Source organism: Bombus impatiens, unplaced genomic scaffold, assembly GCF_000188095.3.
Source record: "Bombus impatiens unplaced genomic scaffold, BIMP_2.2 scf_0089, whole genome shotgun sequence".
Taxonomy (NCBI): Eukaryota; Metazoa; Arthropoda; class Insecta; order Hymenoptera; family Apidae; genus Bombus; species Bombus impatiens.
In genome coordinates this window covers 456569-482861 of record NT_176508.1, presented here as the reverse complement: position 1 = coordinate 482861, position 26293 = coordinate 456569, and the positions used below count along the sequence as shown (strand labels likewise).

Sequence of the window (26293 nt, the reverse complement as noted above, 5' to 3'; positions counted from 1 at the left end):
CAATATTACTAGAATTAGACCGAATTCCATATAAACTACCTAATATTGCCTGCTATTTCATTTTCTAGAAAACTACGAAATTCAAATTCCATACCCAATAGATATATGTATGTGGTAATATTTTATAAAAGAAATATTCTCAAATTTCAAAGAATATACATATTCCAATACTTATTTATATTTTATTATTAGATGATTTATCTACGCGAATTACTTACTTCGTTACGAAACATATATGAAACAATAAATTAATGTTGTATTCCGTAAATAAGACGATTACAATATACGTACAATATATAACCACTTACGTCACGAAGTATTTACGATTTTAAGATACGCAAAACATCTGTGATAAAATTATCGTATATGAAAATAAGTACAAGATGATTATGGATAAATTTGAATATGAATTGATTAATGTTTAATTTTAAAAATACATAAAAAAATCACTAGTTCCTGGTAACACTGTGAAATAGTATACATCAATGACATATATCTGGAATTTGAATTTAAATACATTATGAGAATTCTGATATTTATATAAATAATAATAAGATATAAACAATACACAAAATATTTATAAATATCCTATAAATACCTTTTTTAACCAACGATATAAAATCCAATATCTATTAAATTTTAAGAAATCTGACATTTGAAATTAACCCTTCACACACATATTATGATAAATTAAATGAGCGCGTATACGAATAAAATTATGAGGAAATAGTTCAATTACACAGCAATTATTCTTGTAAACAAACAAATTGCGAGGACGGTTCGACAAGTCGAATGTGGCACAATTCGCCTTTTACTTGGACGTTTAATAACGTTGAAACAAAAGACATATCTACAACGAGAATATTAACATATACATAACATATATATACATATATCGCATATGGTATTATCATAATATTTAGTAATTCGATAAAGTTATTCTAACAAATTGATTTATTTAAAAAATGTATAAAAATTACGAATATAAAATTTTGTCTAATGTACAAAAGAAAAATGTGTGAGGTAAATACTATACCAAAGTTCAATAATAAAAATATACAAAAATTTGAGTTTGTTAAAATATTAATACGTTACATTTTAGTTACTCCGTGTTCTTAAAATTATTTCAAAAATATGATGATTAATAATATACAAAATTTGTTCGATTATTGTTCATTAATACAATTCATTCAATACATTGAAGATATAGAAAATACTAGTTCTGCTGCTTCAAATATAAGTACTCTACATAAGTAATATGCACTAAATTCATTCTACTAAATTGTTACAAATTTATTGCACCCTTTTTTTGTTCAGGTCTACCTTGTTGCATGCATACGTCTTAAACTCTAATAATTATAGCAATAATGCATCAGAGTTAGTAAAAATATGTATGAAATATATATTATACATATTGATCGAAAGGAACTTAATACTGCCAAATGTAGATTAATCCTTTTTGTATAATAATAATAAATAATATTGAAATACCCATGTTCACTATCATATAGCTACCATTAAAATGCGCGTTTACAAATGTTAATTATGGATAAATGCCCAATATTGATATGTTCTATGAAACGACGGAATAGATTATTTATCGTTAACGAAAATAGGTAATGTGAATTGTTCGATAGAAGATATTTAGATTTAAGATGGAATGTTCTATAAAATAACGATACCTATGTATTATTCTAATTTGATAACGTACAAAGACGAACATGAAGAAAATCTAGAGATAATATGGCTCGCTATTCGTTTCGCTTAGAAGTAATAGTTGTTAAGTATATAAAATATTAAGTAAATGTACCATAGAAAAAGTAAAGCTTAAAAAATATTTTTCATAATAAATAATTAATTTTGGCATTAAAAGATTACTTGTCAGAGTATTATCAGTCCTTGCATTCTCTATAAATATCGGAAGTCCTTAATTCATATTTATAATTTTCCATGCTAAGTTTAAGTACAAAATTGCGTTGACTGGTCGGTTACCACTGTTCTACTTCTTATAAAAAATGTGTACTACTTATTCTAATGCTGCTTTTCGTGCGAATGCTGTCAAAGACAACGTTTCATTAGGATCAGTAGATAAACGTGAAAATTCAATTTCTTCGCTAATACTATTTTCTGAAAGAAAATTAAATTCACACCAAATTGAGAATACGGTACAATAAATAATTAATAAAGAGATATAGAAACATATACAGGAAGTATAGTTACCGGATGGTTCAATAGGCCACTGTTTATGTGATGGTGCATATAAACACAATAATGCTATAATGTAAATATTCCACATCCCGTATACACCAGTGAAAAATGCCGATGTCATTTCCAAATGTAATTCTTCATCCCATTTCCACTGCCCTTCCGCAACCTATATTATGAGTATAATGACATCATTCCTCACTGTCCTGATTTATTTCTCCTTCGCACATTAAATTGTTAATATTAACGCAATATTTACAAACACAATATCGAAATAAATACCTGACCAAGAATAAAACCAACAACCGTTAAAGATGCACACAATAGCGTAGCAATCATCAAAAATTTAAATCGATATATTACACCTTCATAGTGTAAACGTCGTGCCGAACTCATACTAGGTAATGCAGCTCGTTTTGCACTAATATTCATGAATACTTTCCATATCATGTAAGCCAAGAATATTAAGTACACGCCAGCAGATACTCCAGCTAAGATTATAAAAGACAACTATTTATTGTATACGTCAAGGAATACAAACTGTTCGAACACAGAAAGAAGATATTTAGTGCAAAAGGATACAGCAAATTTAGTTCCAAGATCTGTAACCCAAATTGAGTAGAATGGATTTCGTAATTGCACCCCACGTTCACACATATCAAATACAAACAATGATAAACATCCAATGCCTACCGCAGAAAGATGACGCCAGTAACATTTTAGAGAATTTCTTTGTTCACCTTCCTAATTAGAAAACAATAAAAAATCACATTTTCACGACAAAACAATCATATAAAATATTATGACAGACCTACCTGTATCTGTAGGTGATAGAAGGTGATGCATAAACAGAAAGAATTCATTAGTATGTAAAAAGTCAAATTATTTTCATATATTTGATGTACATACCATAAGATGTTCTCCAGCAAACACAAGCCAAAAAGATAAAAGAATTGCATAGAACACTCCCTGTCTAATATCGCCCAATAAAAGCATAAATGGCATATCATAGGCAAGTGTTAAATATTCCAGAGGCACTAAAAGAATTACATTCAAACATAAATATATAGTCAATTCTTATATAACAGAAATAAAACTATACAACTTACTGTTTAAAAACGATAAAGCTATGCCCAATGCTAAAAGTAAGTACTCCAACAAAGCTGGTGATCTGGAAAGCATATGTACTCGTCTCCAGTACCAAGTAAGAACACACAGGACGATTGGAAAGTAAATAGTCTTTAAACTGACCCACACTTTTGTAAATCCACCATTTTGATTGATAGCCTGAAATATAAAAATGCTAATTTAATACTTCAAATCTTTATATATGTAAAAATTAAATTTGAAATGCTACATATTTACTGTGAACCATAAATCAGTTATATGTCCCAAACCCTGATTAATATTTCTATCAGTATCAGCAGGAAGACGAATATTTAGAAGATAATAATCATGAAATAGAGATCCAAGTTCAAACAATGGTACCACACTGCAGTTGTAATTGTACTGCTCCATTGCCTATGCAAAATAACTATATCAATAAATATATATCTACTTTAATTAATATGATTATAACTGCTATTTTATATATTTACATCATCAATACTACAATCTAGCATTCTTTCTACCACAGAGGCTGCATATGGTTTCCAAGCATCATCTGGATCTCCTTTGTTCCTATAAGCAAGTCTTGCATCCAATGTTATCTTAGTCCTAGGAGCTACAAGAAATGACAGTTAATATACATAACTGATATCTACTAATAGATATATATTTTTTGATACATCACCAATTTCTATCTGGCTGTGATAAACAATATCCACTTGCAAAACACCTATTAAGTTTTGTTGCCATCTAGAATAATCAAGTTGCATGCTACTTCGAGGTACAGGCATCTGTAAAATAAATAATAAATATTTAAATATGATTTGTATTTCTTGAAGTAACTTAATTTCGAACACATACCTGAAATGTATAAACAACTTGATATGCTTGATGGTGACTGTCAAAGCTAAACCGATTCATATCAACAGGAGTACATGATCCTTTTCCCCTTGAATAAAACCATTTTCCTCCTCCTGGTTCAGATCCATTTATACGAATATCTTTGCAAGGTGTACCAAGCACATTCTGGCTACTAGCTGGAGTTGGAGCTAAAATATTATTTATATGTTAATAGATTTATAAATAGCCATTTGTAGTAACCAATTTCATTAATTGGAATGATTAGTAAATAAATTCATCACTTTTATTCAATACAATTTTTGTACACAGAAAATAGATAAATTCTATAATTATCCTTAATAATAATTTAAAAAGTAAATATACAACTATTTATTTACATATGATCTGGTATCTTCTTAATACATTTAAAATCAAACTTAACACTTAACTATAGTCAGAATTGTAACAATTGTAACAAAAATGTTTGACGTTTCTTAACTTACCAATAAGCCCGCCTATTAGAAAACAAACTATTTGCGCGATAACGAGTAATATTACAAGTACCGAAAGCTTTCTACCGCTTAAATTTTCTATGATTGTTCCCTGCATTTTTTAAATACAATTATTTACTGTACTCGTTTATAATATCATCTATTCAAAATACAAAGTCACCAAAATGACGCACAAGGAGACGCGTTTGTTCGGAAAGTATGTGAAGAGCAGTTTAACGTGCTTTTCGAGTAGCTTCGCTTTTCAAAATGGAAGCTGTGACATACCAATATTTATAGAAATTCTTGTGAAAATCTCTAAAAAGATCCTATGAACCAATCATCTTATATTCAATGTTGCCAACGATCATTGCAGAGATTTACAAAGCATAGGAATATTGCAACAATTTTCGATTCCTATCAATAAAATTTTGAATATACCCGGAAACTATTAAACATTATCGAACGTAATATAATACATCGATTTTTTTTTATTAAGAAATCGATAACAAAACTTGTCGATCAAATATTTACGAATGATTCGAGTAGTCGAGAAAAAATATCGATTCATAAATTAAGTCTGAGATGCATTACATACTGCATCTCTAATCACTATTAGAAAATGCGTGACGTAGCGATGGATGCGAATGGAAATGGGAAGCGTGATCTTCCCCGAATAGTTCTACAGCAACGAATTATGAGTACCGAAGTGAGTAAATGCTTTGTCAACTAAGTGCGAAAATCCTGCCAAAAATAAGTAACAATTATCGGCGTGGATCAAGTTGTCTCTAACCTTTTTGACAGAAGCCTATACTACTTAATGCCTGGATTATCACAATCTGTTTATCAAATCAAACGATACGTGAATAACGTCTCATATCCTTTTCTGAATAATAATCGTTGAAATTAATATACATAAAATGGTACATACAATACTTATAATTGATATTTTATTGAAGTAAAAAGAATGCTAACATTTAAATAGTAACATTTTGGCATGTCCTTTTTTTTTTATTTTTATGTTTAGGAAACATCTAAATCTACGGATTTGGACTTTGTTTATGACGATGCGGATAAGCATGCCAATGAAATTGCTGAATTGTACAGCTATTCAGAACAGTCTGAATTACATGTTAACCTCACAGTGAGTATAGACGTCCTCATAATACTCTAGGAAATACTAACACAACACGGATGTGTTCATCCCTAGGCATTTGAAGAGCAAATGGAATTATATAAATTAAGGCCATGGTGGCAAAATTTATCAGAGGCACAACAGAAATCTGTAATTTACAAATTACTAGATCAGTTAGAGGTTTCTAACAAACAATTAAGAATGAAGGCAGCGAGGTGCATCTTGTATTTAGCTCAAGGTTGTTGGGCTGAAGTGCAGTCTGATGAAGAGCAACGAGAATGGACCAGAACAAATGTTATGTTATTATATGAGGCTGGAATTTTCCCAGCATTTGTTGAACTTCTTAATATTGAAATTACGTATGTTGCTTCTTTCTCATAAGAGAGTTTTATGTATCAGTAATTTTTTATAACTCACATTTTTGTATTCTTCTTCTTAGGAATAGTAGGAGAACTGCATCTGCAATGAGGAAAATATCTGTTAGTCTTGATGATTCCACTGATTTAAGAGTAATTTTGTCTGTTTTATATATTATAACAGAGGTGATGAGGGAAGAAATGAAAAATTTAGAACATAGTATTTATAAGAATAATGTTGAATCTTTCAAAGAAGATTTAATAAATCCATATGGCGAAGAGTTGCTTATAGTTAAACTTCTTGGCATGGTGACATACTTCTGTAGTGGAGCAGCTCCACATTTTCCAATGAAAAAGGTTCTTTTATTGCTGTGGAAATTGATCTTGGTATCATTGGGTGGTATTGATACACTAAGGGAGTTAAAAAAACAGTATCGCGAAGAAGTTGGCCTTGATACACAACAAGAAGATACTTTAGAAGTTGCAAAGACTATGAGACCTAGTTCTCCTCCTGTCAGTGCAGCAGATTTGATTGAAACACAAAATCAAAAAAAGAATCATAGATCTTATCGACGAGTATGCTATATTTTTGTGTAAAATATTATTAAAAATTTCTATTTAATAAATTATTATTTGACAATTCATGTTTTCAGTTTCTAATGAAACAAAGTTCATTAGATGAACCAGGCTTGGGAATGGAATATGAAGGTGCAGAAGTGGGGAACAATACTACAAACAATGAAGGTGAAGGAGAAGCTAATGTATTTATGAACCAAACTGTTTTGACTCAGTTACGAACTTACTGTCAAAATGAGAACAATCAGCCTCCAATAAGACCTGACACCCCACAACTTACTAAAGGAAAAAGTAATATTTTTATAAATACATTTCAGTTTCAAGAAGTGAAAGAATGAAAGAGATATTTCCTTAAAAATATGACATTATTTATTGAAAGTAATATATCTTTCATAGGTTTACCGTGGACACCAAAGGTGAGACAAAAAGATGTTGACACATTTCTTGAAGCATCAAGATTAAAATTTGTTGGTTACAACTTAGAAGGAGACAGACAAAGTTTGGCAGGTTTACCACAACCAATACTTGAAGGTGTTAATACACTTAAAAGAGTAAGTTAAATTATCATACATTCTGTACTTGTAAATTTGAAGAAATAAAATGTATATCTCTATATTTTTAGCATATGTATACATCCTTAGCTGAAATACAAATCCAAAAAGAGGAACAAATGCTTAGAAATCCTATAAGCACTCCAAGGTTTCCAATTCGTCAGACACCAACAGAAATTGTATATCATGCTATATTACCATTTGTACCACAATATATGATTGCACTATTAAAGATTTTATTGGCTGCTGCACCCACCAGTAAAGCTAAGACAGATAGTACCAATATTATGGCTGATGTCTTGCCAGGACAAATGCCGTAAGTTTATAAATCTATGTGGAAAATGTATACTTTAAAGATTTTTTAATGTATAAATAAAATGACTTTATTTCTTGCAGCATGACTGTTTTTCAGTCGATGAAACTCGGTATTGATGTAAGCAGACATAAAGAAATCATTGTTAAAGCAGTATCTGCAATACTGCTTCTTCTGTTAAAACATTTTAAACTAAATCACATATATCAGTTTGAATTCATGTCACAACATTTAGTATTTGCTAATTGCATACCACTTGTTTTAAAATTTTTAAATCAGAATATTCTAGCTTATATAGAGGCTAAAAATGTGTAAGTTCCATTTATAAAAGCAAATCAATCATTAATGGAAGTGTACTTAATAAGTGCGCTTTTCTTTACAGTATTCCCATCTTGGATTTTCCTATGTGTGTTATTGGAGAACAACCAGATGTGTCCCTAGATAATCTCGAAACTGGGGATAATCTACCATATTCATGGAGAAACGTTTTTTCGTGCATTAATTTATTACGTATTCTTAATAAACTTACAAAATGGAAACATAGTAGAATTATGGTGTGTATTATTTTTAATTGTTATACTTGTTTATTTACTATAACTGTTTTAATTTTATCTATCTTTATAGATGTTAGTCGTTTTTAAATCAGCACCCATATTAAAACGTACATTAAAAGTAAGACACGCAATGATGCAATTATATGTCTTAAAATTACTAAAAATGCAAACTAGGTACTTAGGGCGACAATGGCGGAAAACTAATATGAAAACAATCAGTGCAATATATGCAAAAGTTAGACATCGTTTGAATGACGATTGGGCTTATGGCAATGGTAATGTATTCTAGATAATGTTTAACATCATTTTAATATAGAATTTGTATATTTAAAAGCAAAATATAAATAATTTATTTTATTTTTTATTAATTAGATCTAGAAGCACGACCTTGGGATTTCCAAGTAGACGAGTGCGTATTACGTTCTTGCGTTGATCGATTCAATAACCTACGGTACACTAATATTCCTAAGGATAAAGATATGGAACCTGTTGATAATTCCGTTACATCAGTACTCGGGGTGAATATGGAATTAAGCGATGAATTTAAACAACATTATGAATTATGGTTACAACAAGAAGTATTTCAAAGAAGTATTAATTGGGACGAATTATTGGATCCTGAAGGGTGTGAGATTTAAATTTTTAATAAGTGTAATATAATATATATACATATATAATATTAAAATTGTATTTTCGTCAATCATAGACCTGGATCAAATTTTGACGTTTTTATAAATTATATACTATTGTGAAGTGTTCAAAAAAGACATTGTCATATCGATGCATTGAAAACTGAATTTGGTTTGTATACATTGATCAGTGAATAATCCTAAATGTAATGGACATTTAAGAAAGAGACTAGTGACTTTTCAAGGATGGTTTACAAGATAATGTGTAATTTTTTTACATTTATTTGTGTGTATTTAATTCAATGTGCATTACTTGTAGCAATATTTTATTATTACTATTATAGTTGTAAGAGAATATATATAATAATCATAAAGAAGTAGGGTAAGTTTATTCAAATATATGGTTCATACCGTTCGCATTCATATTATATAAGTTTCTGTAAATTAAAATGTTAATTTCCAATAATGTAACGAACTGCGAATCGTATACCGGTTGGAACTTCCCGTATTTTATATAATTTTTATATGTACTCTATTTCATTGTGACTCGTCATTGCCTAGCAATACTATTCATCATGATATGGTATTTACAAACATATAAATGTTAACATGTATAATGTATTAATTTAATTTAAATTGCATTTTTTCTTAAAAATTTGCTAATTTTGTAAATTAAATATGTTTTGTTCCTTATTAAATGTAATGAGTGTTTGACCTGTGTGTTACGTGTAGGTGATCTCTTTATACGAGAGAGAGAGAAAGAGCTGAATAGCAAAATCACTTGTATATAAATTCATAATGCAGAAATGTATGAAGCGCTCCTATGGTGCTTTCGTCTTATAGCATTATTTCATTTGATAGGTAAATATTTAAAATGTAGAGTATATAAATTATAGACTGAATATTCAACTTTCTCTTACTTATTTATTGTAATGTATATTTAAACAATTTCAACGCAAAGTACCACATAATTTATGTTATTTTATTTACTGTACAGGATATTTCATGTGATTGGCGTCATGTTTAAATCGTCAAAAGTAAAATAAAATTATGGTCTACATACAAGTTGTAATTTTTGAATGGTTGGAAAAGGTTTTAAAGAGTTATCTACAAATTGCTAAATTTCTTGTATAAAAATATATGTATAATATATACATATAACATTATATATCTACTATAAATTGTTTCCTGGAATGATATATGTTTAAAAATGAAACAATCACATTTTATTCGTAGGTACTTCCGATATAAATATTAACCATATGTTTGAAGTCTTTCAAATACATATGATAATATCTGCACACTCTTTAACTAGTAGAATATATTTTACACTTAAAGGCTGCTTCAAAAAATAGATAAATTCAACTTCTTAATAAATTAAATGCATAAATTAGTTACAATGTATGTATAAAATTTCGGAAATTACCGTACATACCTCAATGTACGATATGTGGAATGATTACAGATGATGATTTGTGGTATAGTTTTTTGCGATCTGTATAGTATACGTATATATTTTACAGTACTAATGTTACAAAAATCTTAGTGTCTCGCCCATTTGTAAGAACCGTAATAGTTGAAGTTATTTGTCTTTGCCATTTCATCGGCTTCTTTAGGTCCTCGTGAACCATAACTAAATTTGAAGAGTATACGTTATTAATTAGAAAAATAACAAAGAAAAATACTTTTTTGATTGACAGAAAGACTAACTTACCTATATGGAACAGGTTTGATCTTTTCATTTTCTATTCGATGAAGCAGAGGCGTGAAAATTCTCCACGCTTCCGAAAGTTCATCGTTACGTACAAAATGCATTTGCGAGCCGCAAAATACGTCCAAAATTAATCGTTCATACGCGTCCGGGAGTTTCAGGCCCTACATAATCACGTGTATTAATAGAAATATCTCTAAAGTATTTCTATATACACACAAACATAATAAATAGGGAATCCTTGAACCTACCTTGTACCTGTAACCATACGTAAGGTCCAACTCCGTTTCCTCCATGTCGAACGCGATACCAGGCGACTTTGTCATCATTTTAATATACAACGCTTCACCTGGTTGTACTCTAATTACTAATTCATTCCTCTTCGCTTTTCCATCGAATATATCACCAGATACATCCTGATATTGTATTCTAACTTCTGCTTTTCGTTCATTTAACGCTAATCATAAATATACCACCATGTTAGAAAAACAGATCATATATTAAAAAACTAATCATTTTTTAAATCGATACGCTTATATCATTTTACCTTTCCCACACTTGAGGATAAATGGAACACCGTCCCATCGTTCGTTATTAATTCTTAACACGGCGAGAGCGAATGTGGGAGTGTTAGAACCAGCCGGTACAGTTGAATCATCCAAATAACCAAGTCGAGCATCAGGATCAGTCGATTCAGGATTACCAACGTATTGACCTAACACAACATTCTCCAACTCCAAAGACTTTATGCACTTCAGCACTTTTACCTTCTCATCTCGGATGTCATCTGGATGACAAGACACCGGCTTCTCCATCGCAACCAACGATAGGATTTGCAACAAATGATTCTGCATGACATCCCTAATGATACCGAATTCATCGAAGTAGCCGCCTCTTCCTTGCGTACCAAACGGTTCTTTAAATGTAATTTGTACAGAAGCAATGTTATCCCTGTTCCAGGTTGGACCAAATACTCGATTACCAAATCTCAGAGTCATCAGATTTTGAACCATTTCTTTGCCTAGATAATGGTCGATACGGTAAATCTGATCTTCTTTAAATAACGACGCTAGGTGATCGGATAGATACTGTGACGTAACTGTGTCACGACCAAATGGTTTCTCTATAATCACTCTGGTCCAGCCTCTTTAAAAGAAGAGAAATGCATGTATATTTTATATGACGTCGATCTTAGCATAAGTCGCAAGATAATTGTGAAATATATGCAACTCACTTGTTACTCATACAAACGTTCCTAATATGTACGGTTACGCTTTCAAAAACGCTCGGAGGCAAGGCCAGGTAGAACAGTCTGTGAGTGATTTGATAGTTTTGTTCGTATTTCATCAGTTCATTGTTCAGCGCTTCAAATCCTTTCTGTGAATCGTACGTACCAGCGACATAGTGATTCAGTTTCCAAAACTCCTCGTATTTCTCCTGCTCGTCTGGTTTCACTTTCATGTATGGATGACACTTTTCTCTTAATTGATCCACAGTCAGGTTTGTGCGCGCGTAACCCACGAATGTGGTGGGTTTTGGTAAAAGATTGTCTCTGAACAGCCACCATAGCGTTGGATAGATCTTCTTCCTCGCTAAATCGCCCTAAATTTAGCATGAAATTTTTCCGTTAGTCTTTTTTGGTGTAAATAACTTAACTAAAAATAGCTTAAAATCTGTATATTATTACTCGGATTTATTAGTTATCTTTTTTATCGTAATTTTTTTTAACTAATACTCATATTATTATTTCTATATTTAGAAAGAAAAATTCTACTTACAGAAGCTCCGAGGGTAACAAACACGTGAGGGTACAATCTATCGAAATGGATACCCTCAAGATGATCCATTTCATCCGATTTCAATGATTGCCTGATGAAGCGCAGGCTTTCCTCCGTGGACATTTCTGTAAAACAGAAGAGATCGTCATACAGAGTACTTGTGTTACTGACAAATTCATTTAAAAATAGCTATTAGTACCGTGGAGTTGGTACGCGTCAAAATTGATTTGAACTTTCCACGAGACGAAATACATTTTTGCTGGAATATCACGCGTAATTAAGCGTGTTCGTTCTTAAGTTGAATATTTAATGGAATATTCAATTTCATTTCGCGAAAAGAAAGAAAAATTGAAATATCGAAAAATTAAAAAATTTAAGAAGGACAAATTGAAAGGAAGGGATGAGAGATACTACGAAACTGGACGTATCAAAGTCATTTTAAAGTCATTGGAACTTGAAATACTTGTCGCGAGTTCAAAGAGCGGAATTAATTAAATACACGTGTAGATAAAGTAACAAAATTTAGTCGAATTCGAGTTACAAAGGTGAAATTTTATTTTTATTTAAGATTTTATCGTTGAGTTCGAAGCTTAAAAAGCTGATATATATTTTCGATGTTTGCTTTCTTTTAAATCAAATATTTAATTATATAGCTTTGTAATCAGCCAACATATCATAGTCCTCTTGACTAAACACTTTTATCTAACGAAAGTGAAATTGTACGGGAGCTTGCAAGATTCTGATATTGATAAATATTGATAATGATTGGATAACAACGTAATCACAGCAGAAAAGCTATAATAAAATACGTAGAAGATTGTAGTTACATTTTTTAATTTTATAATATTTTATTATTCGATCGTGTATTGGAATAAAAACGAACGAATAAACATCATTGATTAAAACTTATGTGTTAGCAGAGGTGCCATGGAATACCTAAACATGCAAAATGTATGCCGAACATATGTATTTAAAAATATACGTTTATTATTCAAATTAACTTCCACAAATCTTACGTAACGACAATAAAGATAACCATAACGTAAAACATTTTTTATGCAGCACATAATATAAAAACGCGCGAACGTGGGATTGAATAAAAGTGAAAAATATCTGTAAAAAGTCAAAAAGTAATTTAAAAAAAAAAAAGAGCTGGAAGCTTTCGAATTCAAGATATACGAATTATATAATATTATTAATATTCTATATAATGTAAGTACACATTCAACTCAGGGGCTCCAATTTGAAGCACAATTTGCGGTCACAATTTTACGTACAATTACACAAATCAATCGATTTATTGATTATTTGTAAACAAGATCTCACATAAAACAGTCAAATTAAAAAATTTCAATTCTTTGAAAATACACAATTTTCTGTCTTAAGCGTTTTTTTTTTTGTTTTTTTTTAATAGATGTACACCGCCCGATATAATTACTTTCCTTATCGCTTATCCATGGTTAATATATTCAATTCTACGAGCCATATTTCGACACACCTCTAAAAATGCACCGATAACAAAAAGTGAAAGAAAATAATCCTCATAAGCACTTTAACAAAACTTACTCATCATTTTGACGAAAAATTCCTTAACAAAGCTTAGTGTAGAAAATCAAAATTTTCCCCGGAAACGTAACCCGATCAGAAGTAAGAGGAACGTCCAAAGCCCACTGTGCGCTTCAACTGTTTAACTCGAACTAATCGTCACGATACTCACGATCGACACTGTCACTATTTTACAGCCTCGGAAAGATGCAAGGTTTCGAAGCAGAAACATACCTGGACGTCGGCCGAAGATAATTGCGAATTAAGCTCCATAAAGCAATAAAGTATCTGAAATTCTTTGTATTTTTCTATTCCTTTCTGTCGAGCCAACGATAGAAAGAATACAATGTCTATGGTCATACCATAAATTAAACTCTTCGTTCATTTTTCTTTAGGATGTTTATATTGAAAAATACCGTTGCGAAAAGCATTGTTTTTCTGTAATAAGTTTCTTACTCTTTTGTATTATCTTTTCTTCTATTCTTACTGTTGTTTTCTCTTAAACTGTAAATTTATTTTAACAGTTTGTATTTTATGCATAAGAAAATTATAAAAAAAAAAATAAATGGTTAATTATAACGAAAATCTAATTTCTTATCTGTTTTCACATGTAACTGTAACGGATAAGTACAAATATAAATCATAGTGAAATTGCAACATATCATATCGTTGTGCGATTACATAATTATAATATTATTTTTTTTTTCGTTACAGTAGATTTCCAATCTTGTCCTTTTAGCTCGCAAATCAAAATTCATGTTATCATAAGTTTATTTCATTTGATATCTTCGATATATGGACAATTAATAAATTAAATATGTAATTTTATCTGCTTTTAATAACAATTGGTTATTAATTAACTTAGTCTTAATGGTACATTTATGAACTTCCTTCGAACGATAGTTACGAAAACGTTAGGGACTGAATTAAAAAAACTTGTTATTTAATTAAGTTTTGCTATTTAAGAGACCTGAGAGTACCTGATATTACCTGCGACGGTGCGTAGTAGAGACTACGAGTAGAAATCAAGGACATGATAATGTAAAAAGTAATAGCTAAAATTAATTATTCAATATCGAACTAACTATTCGTTATTGAATGTCAAGGTACTTTTTATCAGTAATACACATTAATAATAAATAGTAACTATTGGCATGTTATGTTGATCATTATTACAATACGACTTTATGCATTATCAGGTGTAATTCTTATGTAGTAACTTGAGTACATACATCTTTGATCATTTCTATATTTTTTTGTTATTTAGTTCGTTTTTCAGGTAAACTTATATAAAAAAATTATTTACGTCAATAAAGTTATGTCACGATCAACACACCTTCCATGACATCAATTTACTGTGAAAGCGTGTATGTATGTGCTATACATGCATATGAACACATAAAATGGCTACGTGTGAATCTCGTAAGAGCCAATGACTTTGCAACAAAAAGTGAGTCACAGTCATATCCTATGTGAGTTGGTTGACGTTTGCTCTTGGATAATGTCAGAAATTCTGATAGTATTCATATATAGATTTGTTAAACAAGATATATATCCTAGTACCATTTTCATAACCAAGCTTTACACACGTTAATAATATGCTAAACAAATCAAAACAACGACATAAACTTAATCTTCGATTAATACACCGTGAGATAGATAAGGTAGTCTGACGTTCTCATTGCTGTGAATACAAAGATTTTAATTAACATTTTATGTTAATTTACTAGAAACTGAACGTGTTTATGTATCTTTGGTGCATATAAATATTGTATAAGAAAAGTACTATTGTAGTGAATGAAACGCATAATATCCGGACTAAAAAAAAAAGCATGACTAAGAAATAAAAACCAAAATTACACTATGATCTTATACCGAAGTATAAGAATAATATATAGTACGTTATCGTGGAATTTTAATTTAAATTTATTGTTCTGAAATTTATAATTTCTATATAAATATCGTTTAATTACGTAAACATTACAAAAAAATTTTATTTATTTGTACTAGTATCTTTCTTCACCTTTTTTTATTATCATTGCATAAAATAGCGATCGATTTTATGGTAGCGTAATTTACTTGTAGGTTAGGAAAATCACGATTTGTTGTCCTACTATAATCTTCGCGAAAATTCACAGATAAGTTACGAAAAATGTTAAACAATAACATTCCGGATTTTTATTTAAAAGTTTTCTAAAGATATGAAGTTGTTATGGAATTCACTATTCGATATTCTTTGCGTAAAGAATACTCCACATCTATGTTAATCTAAGTGCGCATAGCCTGATAAGTTTTTTCACGCATTTATCAACAGTAACGCGTGACGTAACACAAAAGTCGCGCGATCCATATACGCAGTCTCATTGCTTCAAGTAATTTAATTTCTTTTAAATCTTCAGACACTTATCCGCGAATCAATCTTTCTAATAATATATCGAATAAATTTCTGGAAATCAATTTTTAATGTTTTAGTGAAGTTTATGATACATTTTTATATTTGCAATTCAGTTTCATAAATATATGATACATAAATACATTAGATAACTCAAAATGTATATTCGTATATTCATAATAGGCCGTACCATTTGATGCAACAATTTTCAATGTCAAATTGATGTCGTAGACGTACTTTTCAATCCATTTACAATGACTTGCAGGAATATAGAATGTTACACGCATAAAGGATGCAGTTTATTTTTAAATATTTGTTGCAATAACGCATGTTTAACGATAATAATATAAGACATATAAAACAGTAAAATCAACAATATGCTGTTTAAGACATACATATGTACTAAAGGTTTGCTGGTAAATATATCAAGATAAACATAATGTTAATATCTTTTTCTAATTATCTTTTATGAGAACGTGCTATAAGAAGAAAAATCTAATCGTATGATCCTGCAATATAAATATACTACCCAAAAAAATAGTAACTTCAACGATTTCATAAAAATTGTACTAGAAATATTACCAATATAATAAAACTTTAGAAATGAATTTAGTATTATTATTTGTTTAGTATTATTATTTTCGAACATATATACACATAAAGGAGAGGTGGATAATTTACAATATATAAATGAGTATATAAATGAGTGAAAAACTTACTTCTTACTTTTTCCATTGTAAACACAAGAAAATATAAAGAATGTAAAATAATAGAAAGTACAACTTCACAAGTATTCTGTTGCGTATTACAGGAATTATTTGATGTATTTCGAGGTGATTATAAAAGATTCACGAAATTAAGGTTACGCTGAAAAACATAATGCGGTGATTCACGCATGAACTGATCAACTGGCATTTGAAAATTCTGTTCGTAAACTTATTTCTTGCAGTACCCCGCCACCCTTATTTTGGGCCAATCTCGTGCTCTTCTTCCTTTCTCTTATTCTGTATATGAAGTTTACGCCTTCTTATATCAAACATTTAAGGAATAGAAATAAACATTTTATTTCTTAACTGTTAAGTATTATTAAGATCTTTGAATATTATTTTTTATGATGTATATATATATACTAACAATAATATATAATCTGTCCCACAATCATATAAACAGGTCTCGATACTTGCTAGGGAAAACCATCTGAAAATTGAGCCGTATCTACTCTTGAAAAATCAACATAAAAGATTGACAAAGTCTACATTCTTACGAGAGAGACAGAGATGAGTACAGTATCTCTGTCTCTGTCTGAGATATTCACAGCATGTCAAGCATGCGCAGAACGACAACCTTCCTGTCTTCCATGTTTATCTTTCACAGTTAGTCACGACTCAATTTTCAGACGATTTTCCCTAGGCTTCGGTATCGAGACGTATTAATATGATTGTGATCTGTCCAACAGGACGAGGCAGTAAACGTAAACAAAATCTGACACTCAACTTTCACTAATCGGTAATCGATAGTTGCAATCGCAGCAATCAAATTTTATTTACACTTGCTCCTTCGTCTCATTGGAGAGATTGTATAACGTAGTAAATTTTAGTAAAAAAAATACATCCTGTACAATGTTATTTTGAAGTTAATTTATAATAACTATATACAAATTGAAATTTCGTATAATGTAAATATGAATATAAATTATGGTGCTACTATTAGCAATCAATGAGTTATTATGAATTGAGTTGATTCGTTAATCCTTGATAGTGGTAGGCGCCATCTGTTACGAAACGTTTTCCTTCTAAATAAATTGTGATATCAAAGGTATATTGTTAACTGAATGAAATAATTACTTAAAAATGTGTTTTTAGAGGATTTTTTAAATGTTATGATACTGTATCGGTTGATATTAATAATAATTAGTGAATTCTATAAAAAGTTCAACCTTACATTTCTTAACCTCATATTTATAATCATTTAATAATTTTTCATTTCTAGAAAATGAAACTAAGCTCAATATATTTGAAACGTAGTCCAAGAGCGGCTCAAGATGTAAATAAAGTGCCGTTTAGCGAAGTGATGCCTTTAAAATTAAGAAATAGAGTTTGTGGGGGCACAATAAGAACTCTTGGTAAATATTATATTTCATAGTATAATGAAATCTTTTTATAGCACTATTATAAATAATGCTCTTACGTATTTTAGAGGATAAATGTTTATATGAAATGACATTACTATTTGGATGTTGGAAAGAAAATGATTTTGAAAATGGCATGTGTAACAAAGAAATTAAAAAGTTGTATGGATGTTATAACAAATATATGACAAATGCTGCTACACACAAGGAACTACAAAAAATTGAAATTCCTGCTCCTAATGCTAAAAATCTTACAAGTAAACAGGTTACATACCTTTTACGTATGTATCCAACTGTTTAATGATTTTAAATAAAATGTTAGAGTATTATATAAAAAATACTTTTATTGTCACCTGTATGAAATTCATGTTTTTGCTATTATAATGGATATTATATATTAATATATTAGTAAATATATATTAATTAATTTATATTTATAATAATTAATATATAATAAAAATAAGCAATAATTAATTTGATTTATACTACAAAAGAGCTTCTGTACTAGTCTGTCTATTTGCCTGTGCTTGCAAACGTTTGACACTTAATCGTGTACAATAACCTATATATGGATAAAAGCAAAATGATTTTAATCAACTGTATTCAATTTATATTATAGCAGAAGATCAGAATACGTACGGACTGGATGTTTTGTCGAAATAGATGTAGTTTCTTGTATCGTACTTAACTGATGTTCAATGCGTTTTAACGCTTTATAATTTTCTACTTGTTCATCTCTGTAATAATAATATGTACAAATTAATGTAATAGCACAAAGAGTGAGAGCTATTTTTCTATACATCCATGTTGTACTCACTAAGCTGTCCTAAATTAAAAAACAAAAATTAATTTCTTTATGTTTACTGTTTAGTAGTATAAAAAAAAAAAATATTAATAATACTTTCATAAATCCAAATCTATATTACCTTATTGTCAATGGAATGATACACATTATCATAATATTGAACTAACATTCGTTCTACAACAACGTTTAAACTTAGGATTGTGAAGAGAGTGATTCTAGCATCCGCAGTTCTCTTAGAAGAACTAAACACTGCAGACAAAACACAACTGATTGTGTAATATATAATGGACTGAAACCAAGAGACTTCTCCAACAATCCAATTTTGAAATGTGCGAACATATGAAAAGATTTGGAACAATAATTCTCTTTGATCTTTCGCCGATTCTCTATAATTAGTAATTTTGGACTATCATCGATAGAAATTTTATTTACTACATGTAAAAAACTTTGATGTACTTACTTAAAATCTCTAACCAGGTTGTTAACACTTTCAGAAGAAGACTTTAATACAGAACCAAGTTCTTTTCCATGAGATAAAAGCTTGTTTTGCATTTGTAGACTCTGCTTTTGACTTTCAAGCATGTTTCCTTGTATTTCCGAAGCTTCTAACAATTGTTCCCTCATCCGAGTGGAAACTTGGTATAATCTATAATAAAAGAAAATAATATAATTTTTCCAAAACATATCAGTGGTTAAACATAAGAGAACTTACTGTTTAATGGTATTGTCAGTTTCAGCTCGCCAAGCTTCATAATTTAAATAAAAACACATGTGTGTAGTGTGCACATAAAATTCATTATACACGCTAAATGCCCTATCTGACATATTATTAATGCACTTACTGTAAAACCAATGAATTATTAAATAAATGTAATAAAGTCAATGTATATATATTAAAAAGTATAATAAATTTACCGGCGTTGATTTTCTGCATCAATAAGATGACAATCATAAGTTTTATGTCCAGAGTCGTCTAAAAAACAATTTGTCAATTTTAAAGCAATAAGAGCATGCTCTTGATCGTTTAATTTATCACAACTAACTTTTATTGCATTGATAACAGTCTGCCAACAAATCCCATGTTGCGATAAGGAAGATTTTGCTATATATAATACCAATAATAACATAATTTATATAATCAATTATAAGATAAAAATGTGTTTTTATGTATAGGATTAAATAATATATACCTTTAATCATTTGGTACTGTTTTTCTCCTAATTCTTTCAATATTGCACTTCCATCGATTGCAAATAAGAAAGAAATAGGAAGGAACAGAAAAAAAGTCACTTTATATTCCTTTAATATTTTTAACATTGCGTACGTTTTTCTTTTTAAAATTCAGTATTTGCTTCAGCAGTACATCATGTATACTAAAATTATAAATATACATGTCAAACGAGTCTTAATTACGCATTACTATTCTTTTGCACCAATTTGTGTAAATCTATTTGACTGCTGTACTAGCATTTATATTAATCAGGTAGTCAAATGTTGAATTGTAGTCAAACGTAGTACACTTTACAAATGTATATACATTAAAAATAAATAAGAATTCACTTTGTAACATGCAGAATCCTTTTCTTAACAACTATAAAATTTTAAAAATATACTTTTCACTTAACTTTTGAGTAAATTTTATATAGAAATTAAATGTCAATGAAAGCAAACATTCCTACTTGTAACGGCTGGAGGCGCTAAAACATTATGGCGCCTTTTTAAATTTGTTGTTTACCAAAATTTCAATAATTTAACTAATAAAGTTGTATAAAATATTTATGTTATTTTTACTTTTCTCTTAACATAAACTGATCACGCTCCATATTTTGCATTTTATTTAAATAGTGAATATTTGAGACTATGAGAGCTTAAAATTAGTGACACGTACTATACAAACCTGTAACATACACTATAATAGCGTTACCATCCTCGCTGAAAAGTGCCTGCACATAGAATATAGTACTGCCGGGTTAACTGACCGGAATTTTGCTCCTTTAAGTGGCCATTGCTATCCCCACCAGTTCTTGAAGCTACGTGAACTGAAATTCTAATGTTATGTACGTATACAAATACGTAAAATTTCCGCATCTCACTCATGCTTAATGGAGGAGAGAAACATTTAAGATTTCCTAGAAATATACCTTTTTCTATAATTGGCCAAATGAAAACTCTATTCGTGGCCAATTATCGGATCGCTATACTGTATTCAGTAACACGACGCAATTCCTGATTTGCGCGCCACCTTGTACACGACTTTATTATCACTTTGAAATGTCGGTACATATTATCCATTTTGTTGCAATTTTAAACTTTATATATATTTCTTAGATTTTAATATCAGATAGACATATATTTAATCATATAGATCATACAATTTTTTAAATTTAGAACATTGGTTTTAAATCTTAATCTCATAATCTTTCTCTAACTAGGAAGCTTCAGTACTTACAGATAAAGAAACAAAGAGGAGTAACAACGTTTAACATACAAAATGTTGTCAAATAGCTGTAAATAGCTGGGTACTAAATAACTATAAAATGGGAGCTAGTAAGTGTTTTGCAAATAGTGAGATACATCTAATTTCAGTTTCATCCATTGTCTCGTATACGATACGCGATTCCCAAGGAGGCTTTCGAAAAGACAACGTGCTACAGCAGCGAGACTGGCAATCAGCCACTATCTTTTGCCATTGAATTTGGCCGGACCGAAAATAAGTGGTCGGTATCGAGATAGGAACAGTGACACAGGTTCGATCTTCTCTTTCGCGTCTTAAAGACCGGTTTATTCTCCGGCGAGCACCGGACGCATTTCGCGGGATCGTTATTTCAACAACAGTAATTCGCTGTGTAACATATAAAAGGTTTGAGAGAAAAAATGATCTTGTATCAACATTTTATTTCATTTAATAATTTAGCTAATTCTTAAACAACGTTATTAATTTGCGTTTCGTATTATCGAATTCGTATTAATTGGTTAGGTACATAGTGAGACATAAAACAGCGAATATAAGTTGATAGTGTTTGTGTATGTCACGAACAATGTCTACACATATCGTTCTACTAATGAACAATATTTCTGCGCATACACCTAAAAGAAACGCAAACAAATATTTTCTGAAACCGATAAAATGATGCATCCTCGTAATAACCTCAATGCACATACTGCAAAATCATTTAACGAAATCTACCATAAATGAGTACTAGTCGAACGAAGCATCGAACACGATAAAGATAAGAAATTTCTGTAGAAAAATTACGAGTAGCAAGAGAATTATTACTGGGTTCGAGCAAAACGAGAAGGTAATCAATGGAAGTATAAGAAGCCTGTTTGACGTCACTATTGTAAACTGTACATCATGTGAGATTAAAAATAAATGTAACCCGGAAAAGCATTCAATGTCATATAACTGCGATTCTATATCTGTTCCAGATTCCCAGTCAATTTTCCCGCGTCCAGCAAATCTCGTACCAAAACAACGCGGACACGCTCGTTCCTGATCTCCGGCTTTGCTCTAAATCGAAACGCTCTGATCATGATAAAAATACACTTTCTGAGTGTGACATACTTAGACGCGGGGAAAAATCGATGTCGACCTATGTTGAGTGTCAATGATTAACGACTCGCTTAGCAGAAATTGCTAGCAGCTAAGTAAAACGAGACGCTTGTCGATATTCTGATTAATTAGCTCTTGCCTCCTACCGGAACAATCGGATCGTAATTCGATAGCTCGCTGTTTCGCAACGTGCATTTCTGAATTTTGACCGACGTTCTTATACAGGACATCGCTGTATGTATTATAATTTCCACTCTTCCGTTAAATGATTGGTATCAATTATCGGAGGTCAGGGTACGCGAGTATCTCGACGAGTGGCATGAAAAAACTACACTAGTTGCAAACAGTCTTTAAAATGTTTCCTTTAAAATAGCTTTCAGAAAAAAAAAACGAGGATAACACGTACGCTATGAAAAGGTAGTACTCTGACAGTGCAACTGCTTGCGGAATGCAACTTTAAATAAGAAGAAAAGTATTATTGGTAATTTGTGGAGGCTTAACGCAGGGATTTGATTAACTCTAGATCTGTTGTTCAGATTTCTGACGGATACTTCATGATATACTTCATATTATGGTAATTTGAAGTAGTCAGTAATGGTACTTGGATATTTGTAAAGATGGAACGAGCCTGGAATTAGTATGCATATATGTACACATATGTACTAGCTACATATGTATTACGCTGCGTTAACTAATCGTGACTCGGGATATTATGCGATCAGTTATCAGGGGAGCCATAAATCTAGCAAATCTCAAGATGTGAGACGCATAGATACTCGATACATTTATTTATTTTACACGCAGAACATTAAAAGGCATCGCATCGTAAGATCAGGATTAAGAACTGATAGAGATAACGAAATAACCACTTAACGAAGCAGACTTTTAATCAGTCGATGTGGCACTACCGTAATTAGATTTGTTTGAACGAGGTTCCTTGTATCGATCTAGCTTTATTCATTACATTGACCACTTTTTGTTGAAAAATTGTAACGATGAATGCGAATCCTGGGGAGCCTCATTTTTGCACGAAAGAGATTCTGAATCTGTTCTTCGTTAAAATCTTTTGCGTTTGTCAAAGAAAAACGCTTAGCTGGGATACGAGATAGTGACCTAAATTCAATAAACTTAATAGGGCGATAAACATACCTGTTATCAGATTCGATCGTTGGTGCTTACGTTTAAGTACGCAGCTTGTGTTTCCGTCAGGCACGATAATTATCATCCAGTTGTTTAGATCTGAAAGAATCGAAGAGAAGCCTATCTTCGTGAGTACAGAAGCGGAAAGGAACTAAAAGGGGATAAGGACTAGAACGATCAACACTAAGGAATCATTGACGCTATTCGAACTCGAGAGTCTTTCAATGATTCCTTCTTCTCTATTCAACCACGAGAGGTATGGGTCGGTTTCAACGAGCTTTCAGCCAGCAAGCAAATTGTTTGTCTCTCATACGAGTTTCTTCCTATTTTTTCTTTCTTCTTATTTTTTCTCCTCTTTCTCGTAGTCCAAGCGAAATACACTGTTATGGGATAACGATGGAATATTTTTCATCGAAGGAAGAAAGACAAAGATGGCAGAAAGAAAACGATCAAACTTCGGTCTTGTCAGATGTTTCGAAATGGTAGACAGGAACTTTGACTAACGACGGCGGAGTTCGACGATAGCCTTGGAGTACCGTGATCTCGCTGGCTGGTTCTGATTTTCAGACGGAAATTTGCGTCAATGACGTACAACGAAGATTTAATAGTTTGGCAAAAAGCCCGACGCAACGTTTATCTCTTCGGATGTTACGGAACCTTTGACGTTGTGTCTCGTCTCTTCGCTTTTTTTTTCTTTTTTCTTTTTTATTCATTCAACGGTGCCGTGAGGCAACGTTTCATAAAACTCATCTTCACTGATTCTTTCCTCCGGTGCGAATAAGCAGATCCATAAATTCTGCACGAGTTACAATAACGGGAGAAAAAAGAAGAAGAAAACGAGAGGCGCGTCTTTCTCCTCGGAACACGAAAGCATTTGGACGCATATATAAAAAGTTTTCATGTATATGCGCATTGTATACAACATTTCGAAGCTTCGTTGACGTTGTAACGAATCACCAACGTTATCACATTATTTATAATTATGCTATTATGTCTGCAAAATTTGAAATCAATTTACAAGCATAGACATTCTAACGCATTCGCCGCGAGCATTAACTTGACGAGAAATTAATGCACGGCATGAATAGTTGTCTCGAATACGAAATAAGTGCCGAAGACGTTACCATTGAATATTCAAGTTTCTCGATGTAACTGACAATTCATTGTTCACATACTTTTGCCATCTCTGTGAAATATATCTTTGCACTGATGACGAGTGTATCTTGCGGCCTCTATACATACACATTTATTTCAGATTTGGTTCGTCAAAGCAATATGATCATGATATTCTCGTTGCAGGTAGACCAGTATATTCGCAAAAGCTTCTACGAGCGTTCAAATACTTTCGTGAGAAACTGTACGACATTTGTATGGATTCTACTCTTGTCTCTACCATCGGAAAGTACACAAGTAAAAAATCCAGAAAAAAGGTCACAATAGCCGATGTTAACTGTCTCAAGCAGCGTTTATTTCGTTTCTTATTAATCAAGTCAGAGCAGTTCTTTAAAAAATCAGTTTCTCGTTCTCGTGACTCTTGGCGAGAACGCGTTACAAGTACGCTTGTGTATCGGAGGTTTCCAGGGGTTTCCCGACAAATGTGGCGACAAGACGTTTTATAATAACTATCCCACGTGTTTATCACCGCGTCTACACCATTTACACGTCTAATCATCGTAAACGCTCGAATCGTACCATTCATGTATATTCTATATGCGTAAGTTGCGTTCTCCTGACGAGAGGATGTACAACGACGGGTTGGTTCCATCCCCTGTTCGTTCGTACTCGAGGAACAGGCGAGCGCGAAGAAAAAGGGGTCAAAAATCAAAAACAAAAAGAAACAAAAAAAAAAAGAAGATGCTGGACGCAACAAACGAACATGATTCTCCGCGTTTCGTTTACTAATTTAACGTATTTTTATCTACACGTACGTGTACGCGCGCGCACCAAATGCGTATCTATTATAACGTCGTACGCGCGCGTGTCAGAGATCAAAGGTTTTGCATTGCCGCTTAAGAAATCAGGTTTTTTTACCCTACGAAACTTAACGTTCTTAATCGCGCGTAGGCTGCGGATTATTATGCGTTTATTTTCTATACGAAGGTGAACTTCGAAGGTGAAATCCGAAGGTACCGAAGGATGCGTAGAATGCGTACAAAGCACGAAACCGTGTAAAGTCTGCAAAGCGGAATACCAGCTACGATATTTAACGAGTGAAACGAATTGCTATTTAGATTCCATTTCTTCGGGTGTATTCGTAAATACGTGAAATTGTATAAGAATCCGCAGTCTAATTTATCTGTGGTAGAGCGAAGCACAGGGTGGAGAGAACAAATTAACGAACAAAAGACGGTTCATACGCATACTCTCTCGAGACAGGACTTATCGGAAGCGTGCAGTAGCTCGATGGGGATGGTTATTATCAAGCTGCCGCTGCAACTAATCCACGAAATGAGAACGACGATCCGTTCATGAAAAAAAAAAAAAAAA

The 26293-nt window shown here is 31.4% G+C and overlaps 5 protein-coding genes and 1 long non-coding RNA gene across 12 annotated transcripts; 3 read left to right on the top strand and 3 right to left on the bottom strand.

The window, feature by feature from the left end:
• Window positions 1-942: 942 nt before the first annotated feature.
• Window positions 943-4940, bottom strand: LOC100747631 (protein wntless). Its single transcript, XM_003485904.4, has 12 exons — window positions 4656-4940; window positions 4174-4361; window positions 3998-4103; window positions 3804-3928; window positions 3571-3726; window positions 3315-3492; window positions 3115-3242; window positions 3021-3026; window positions 2788-2949; window positions 2488-2715; window positions 2221-2374; window positions 943-2127 (listed from the first exon to the last, which is right to left on the bottom strand). The coding sequence occupies exons 1-12, from the start codon at window positions 4759-4761 to the stop codon at window positions 2027-2029; spliced, it is 1638 nt and encodes a 545-aa protein (XP_003485952.1). The 5' UTR covers window positions 4762-4940; the 3' UTR covers window positions 943-2026.
• A 116-nt stretch (window positions 4941-5056) lies between these two features.
• LOC100747514 (striatin-interacting protein 1) lies at window positions 5057-9565 on the top strand. Its single transcript, XM_003485903.4, has 13 exons — window positions 5057-5188; window positions 5219-5349; window positions 5668-5784; window positions 5851-6134; window positions 6215-6707; window positions 6785-6998; window positions 7104-7258; window positions 7330-7574; window positions 7655-7882; window positions 7954-8125; window positions 8196-8400; window positions 8498-8750; window positions 8832-9565. Exons 2-13 carry the CDS (start codon window positions 5263-5265, stop codon window positions 8875-8877), a joined length of 2499 nt encoding a protein of 832 aa, XP_003485951.2. The 5' UTR covers window positions 5057-5188; window positions 5219-5262; the 3' UTR covers window positions 8878-9565.
• A 602-nt stretch (window positions 9566-10167) lies between these two features.
• On the bottom strand, window positions 10168-17095 carry LOC100744282 (glucose-6-phosphate 1-dehydrogenase). Of its 2 annotated transcripts, none has more exons than XM_012394435.3 (7): window positions 16900-17095; window positions 12244-12368; window positions 11700-12067; window positions 11013-11611; window positions 10717-10922; window positions 10469-10629; window positions 10168-10387 (listed from the first exon to the last, which is right to left on the bottom strand). In XM_012394435.3, exons 1-7 carry the CDS (start codon window positions 16913-16915, stop codon window positions 10297-10299), a joined length of 1566 nt encoding a protein of 521 aa, XP_012249858.1. In that variant the 5' UTR covers window positions 16916-17095; the 3' UTR covers window positions 10168-10296. The 2 variants fall into 2 exon arrangements, with proteins under 2 accessions (XP_012249858.1, XP_012249859.1); XM_012394436.3 differs by lacking the exon at window positions 16900-17095 and adding an exon at window positions 13810-13968.
• LOC105682137 (coiled-coil-helix-coiled-coil-helix domain-containing protein 1) lies at window positions 15206-18648 on the top strand. 3 transcript variants are annotated; one of them, XM_033324965.1, is made up of 3 exons: window positions 15206-15238; window positions 18170-18302; window positions 18377-18648. In XM_033324965.1, exons 1-3 carry the CDS (start codon window positions 15221-15223, stop codon window positions 18607-18609), a joined length of 384 nt encoding a protein of 127 aa, XP_033180856.1. In that variant the 5' UTR covers window positions 15206-15220; the 3' UTR covers window positions 18610-18648. The 3 variants fall into 3 exon arrangements, with proteins under 3 accessions (XP_033180856.1, XP_033180857.1, XP_012249925.1); XM_033324966.1 differs by lacking the exon at window positions 15206-15238 and adding an exon at window positions 17533-17686; XM_012394502.3 differs by lacking the exon at window positions 15206-15238 and adding an exon at window positions 17683-17995.
• Window positions 18649-18654: 6 nt separating this feature from the next.
• On the bottom strand, window positions 18655-21395 carry LOC105682136. 4 transcript variants are annotated; one of them, XM_033324963.1, is made up of 9 exons: window positions 21255-21393; window positions 21011-21160; window positions 20304-20486; window positions 20029-20215; window positions 19826-19954; window positions 19574-19759; window positions 19235-19499; window positions 18948-19134; window positions 18655-18870 (listed from the first exon to the last, which is right to left on the bottom strand). In XM_033324963.1, the coding sequence occupies exons 3-9, from the start codon at window positions 20428-20430 to the stop codon at window positions 18794-18796; spliced, it is 1158 nt and encodes a 385-aa protein (XP_033180854.1). In that variant the 5' UTR covers window positions 20431-20486; window positions 21011-21160; window positions 21255-21393; the 3' UTR covers window positions 18655-18793. The 4 variants fall into 4 exon arrangements, with proteins under 4 accessions (XP_033180854.1, XP_033180855.1, XP_033180853.1 ...); XM_033324964.1 differs by having other exon boundaries at window positions 21011-21152; XM_033324962.1 differs by having other exon boundaries at window positions 21002-21395.
• Window positions 21396-21740: 345 nt separating this feature from the next.
• On the top strand, window positions 21741-26293 carry LOC112214131. The gene is made up of 4 exons (XR_002948047.2): window positions 21741-21973; window positions 22091-22412; window positions 22543-24062; window positions 24172-26293. It is a non-coding gene; the product is annotated as an uncharacterized LOC112214131 (long non-coding RNA).

What these genes read in the sequence shown, in the direction of transcription:
- LOC105682137 (XM_033324965.1), top strand. An exon ending in GGGCACAATAAGAACTCTTG is followed by an intron (nt 18,303 to 18,376) that starts GTAAATATTATA and finishes TACGTATTTTAG; the next exon opens with AGGATAAATGTTTATATGAA.
- LOC105682136 (XM_033324962.1), bottom strand. Translation starts at nt 20,430, where the DNA reads ATGTTAAAAATATTAAAGGAATATAAAGTGACTTTTTTTCTGTTCCTT. An exon ending in ACTGACAATACCATTAAACA is followed by an intron (nt 19,760 to 19,825) that starts GTAAGTTCTCTT and finishes CTTTTATTATAG; the next exon opens with ATTATACCAAGTTTCCACTC. An exon ending in TTCGACAAAACATCCAGTCC is followed by an intron (nt 18,871 to 18,947) that starts GTACGTATTCTG and finishes ATCCATATATAG; the next exon opens with GTTATTGTACACGATTAAGT.
- LOC100747631 (XM_003485904.4), bottom strand. Translation starts at nt 4,761, where the DNA reads ATGCAGGGAACAATCATAGAAAATTTAAGCGGTAGAAAGCTTTCGGTA. An exon ending in AAGTTGTTTATACATTTCAG is followed by an intron (nt 4,104 to 4,173) that starts GTATGTGTTCGA and finishes TTTATTTTACAG; the next exon opens with ATGCCTGTACCTCGAAGTAG. An exon ending in GTGGCCTATTGAACCATCCG is followed by an intron (nt 2,128 to 2,220) that starts GTAACTATACTT and finishes ATTTTCTTTCAG; the next exon opens with AAAATAGTATTAGCGAAGAA.
- LOC100744282 (XM_012394435.3), bottom strand. An exon ending in TTGTTACCCTCGGAGCTTCT is followed by an intron (nt 12,068 to 12,243) that starts GTAAGTAGAATT and finishes TGCTAAATTTAG; the next exon opens with GGCGATTTAGCGAGGAAGAA. An exon ending in CGTATGGTTACAGGTACAAG is followed by an intron (nt 10,630 to 10,716) that starts GTAGGTTCAAGG and finishes GTGATTATGTAG; the next exon opens with GGCCTGAAACTCCCGGACGC.
- LOC100747514 (XM_003485903.4), top strand. Translation starts at nt 5,263, where the DNA reads ATGCGTGACGTAGCGATGGATGCGAATGGAAATGGGAAGCGTGATCTT. An exon ending in CTTCTTAATATTGAAATTAC is followed by an intron (nt 6,135 to 6,214) that starts GTATGTTGCTTC and finishes TCTTCTTCTTAG; the next exon opens with GAATAGTAGGAGAACTGCAT. An exon ending in GGAAACATAGTAGAATTATG is followed by an intron (nt 8,126 to 8,195) that starts GTGTGTATTATT and finishes CTATCTTTATAG; the next exon opens with ATGTTAGTCGTTTTTAAATC.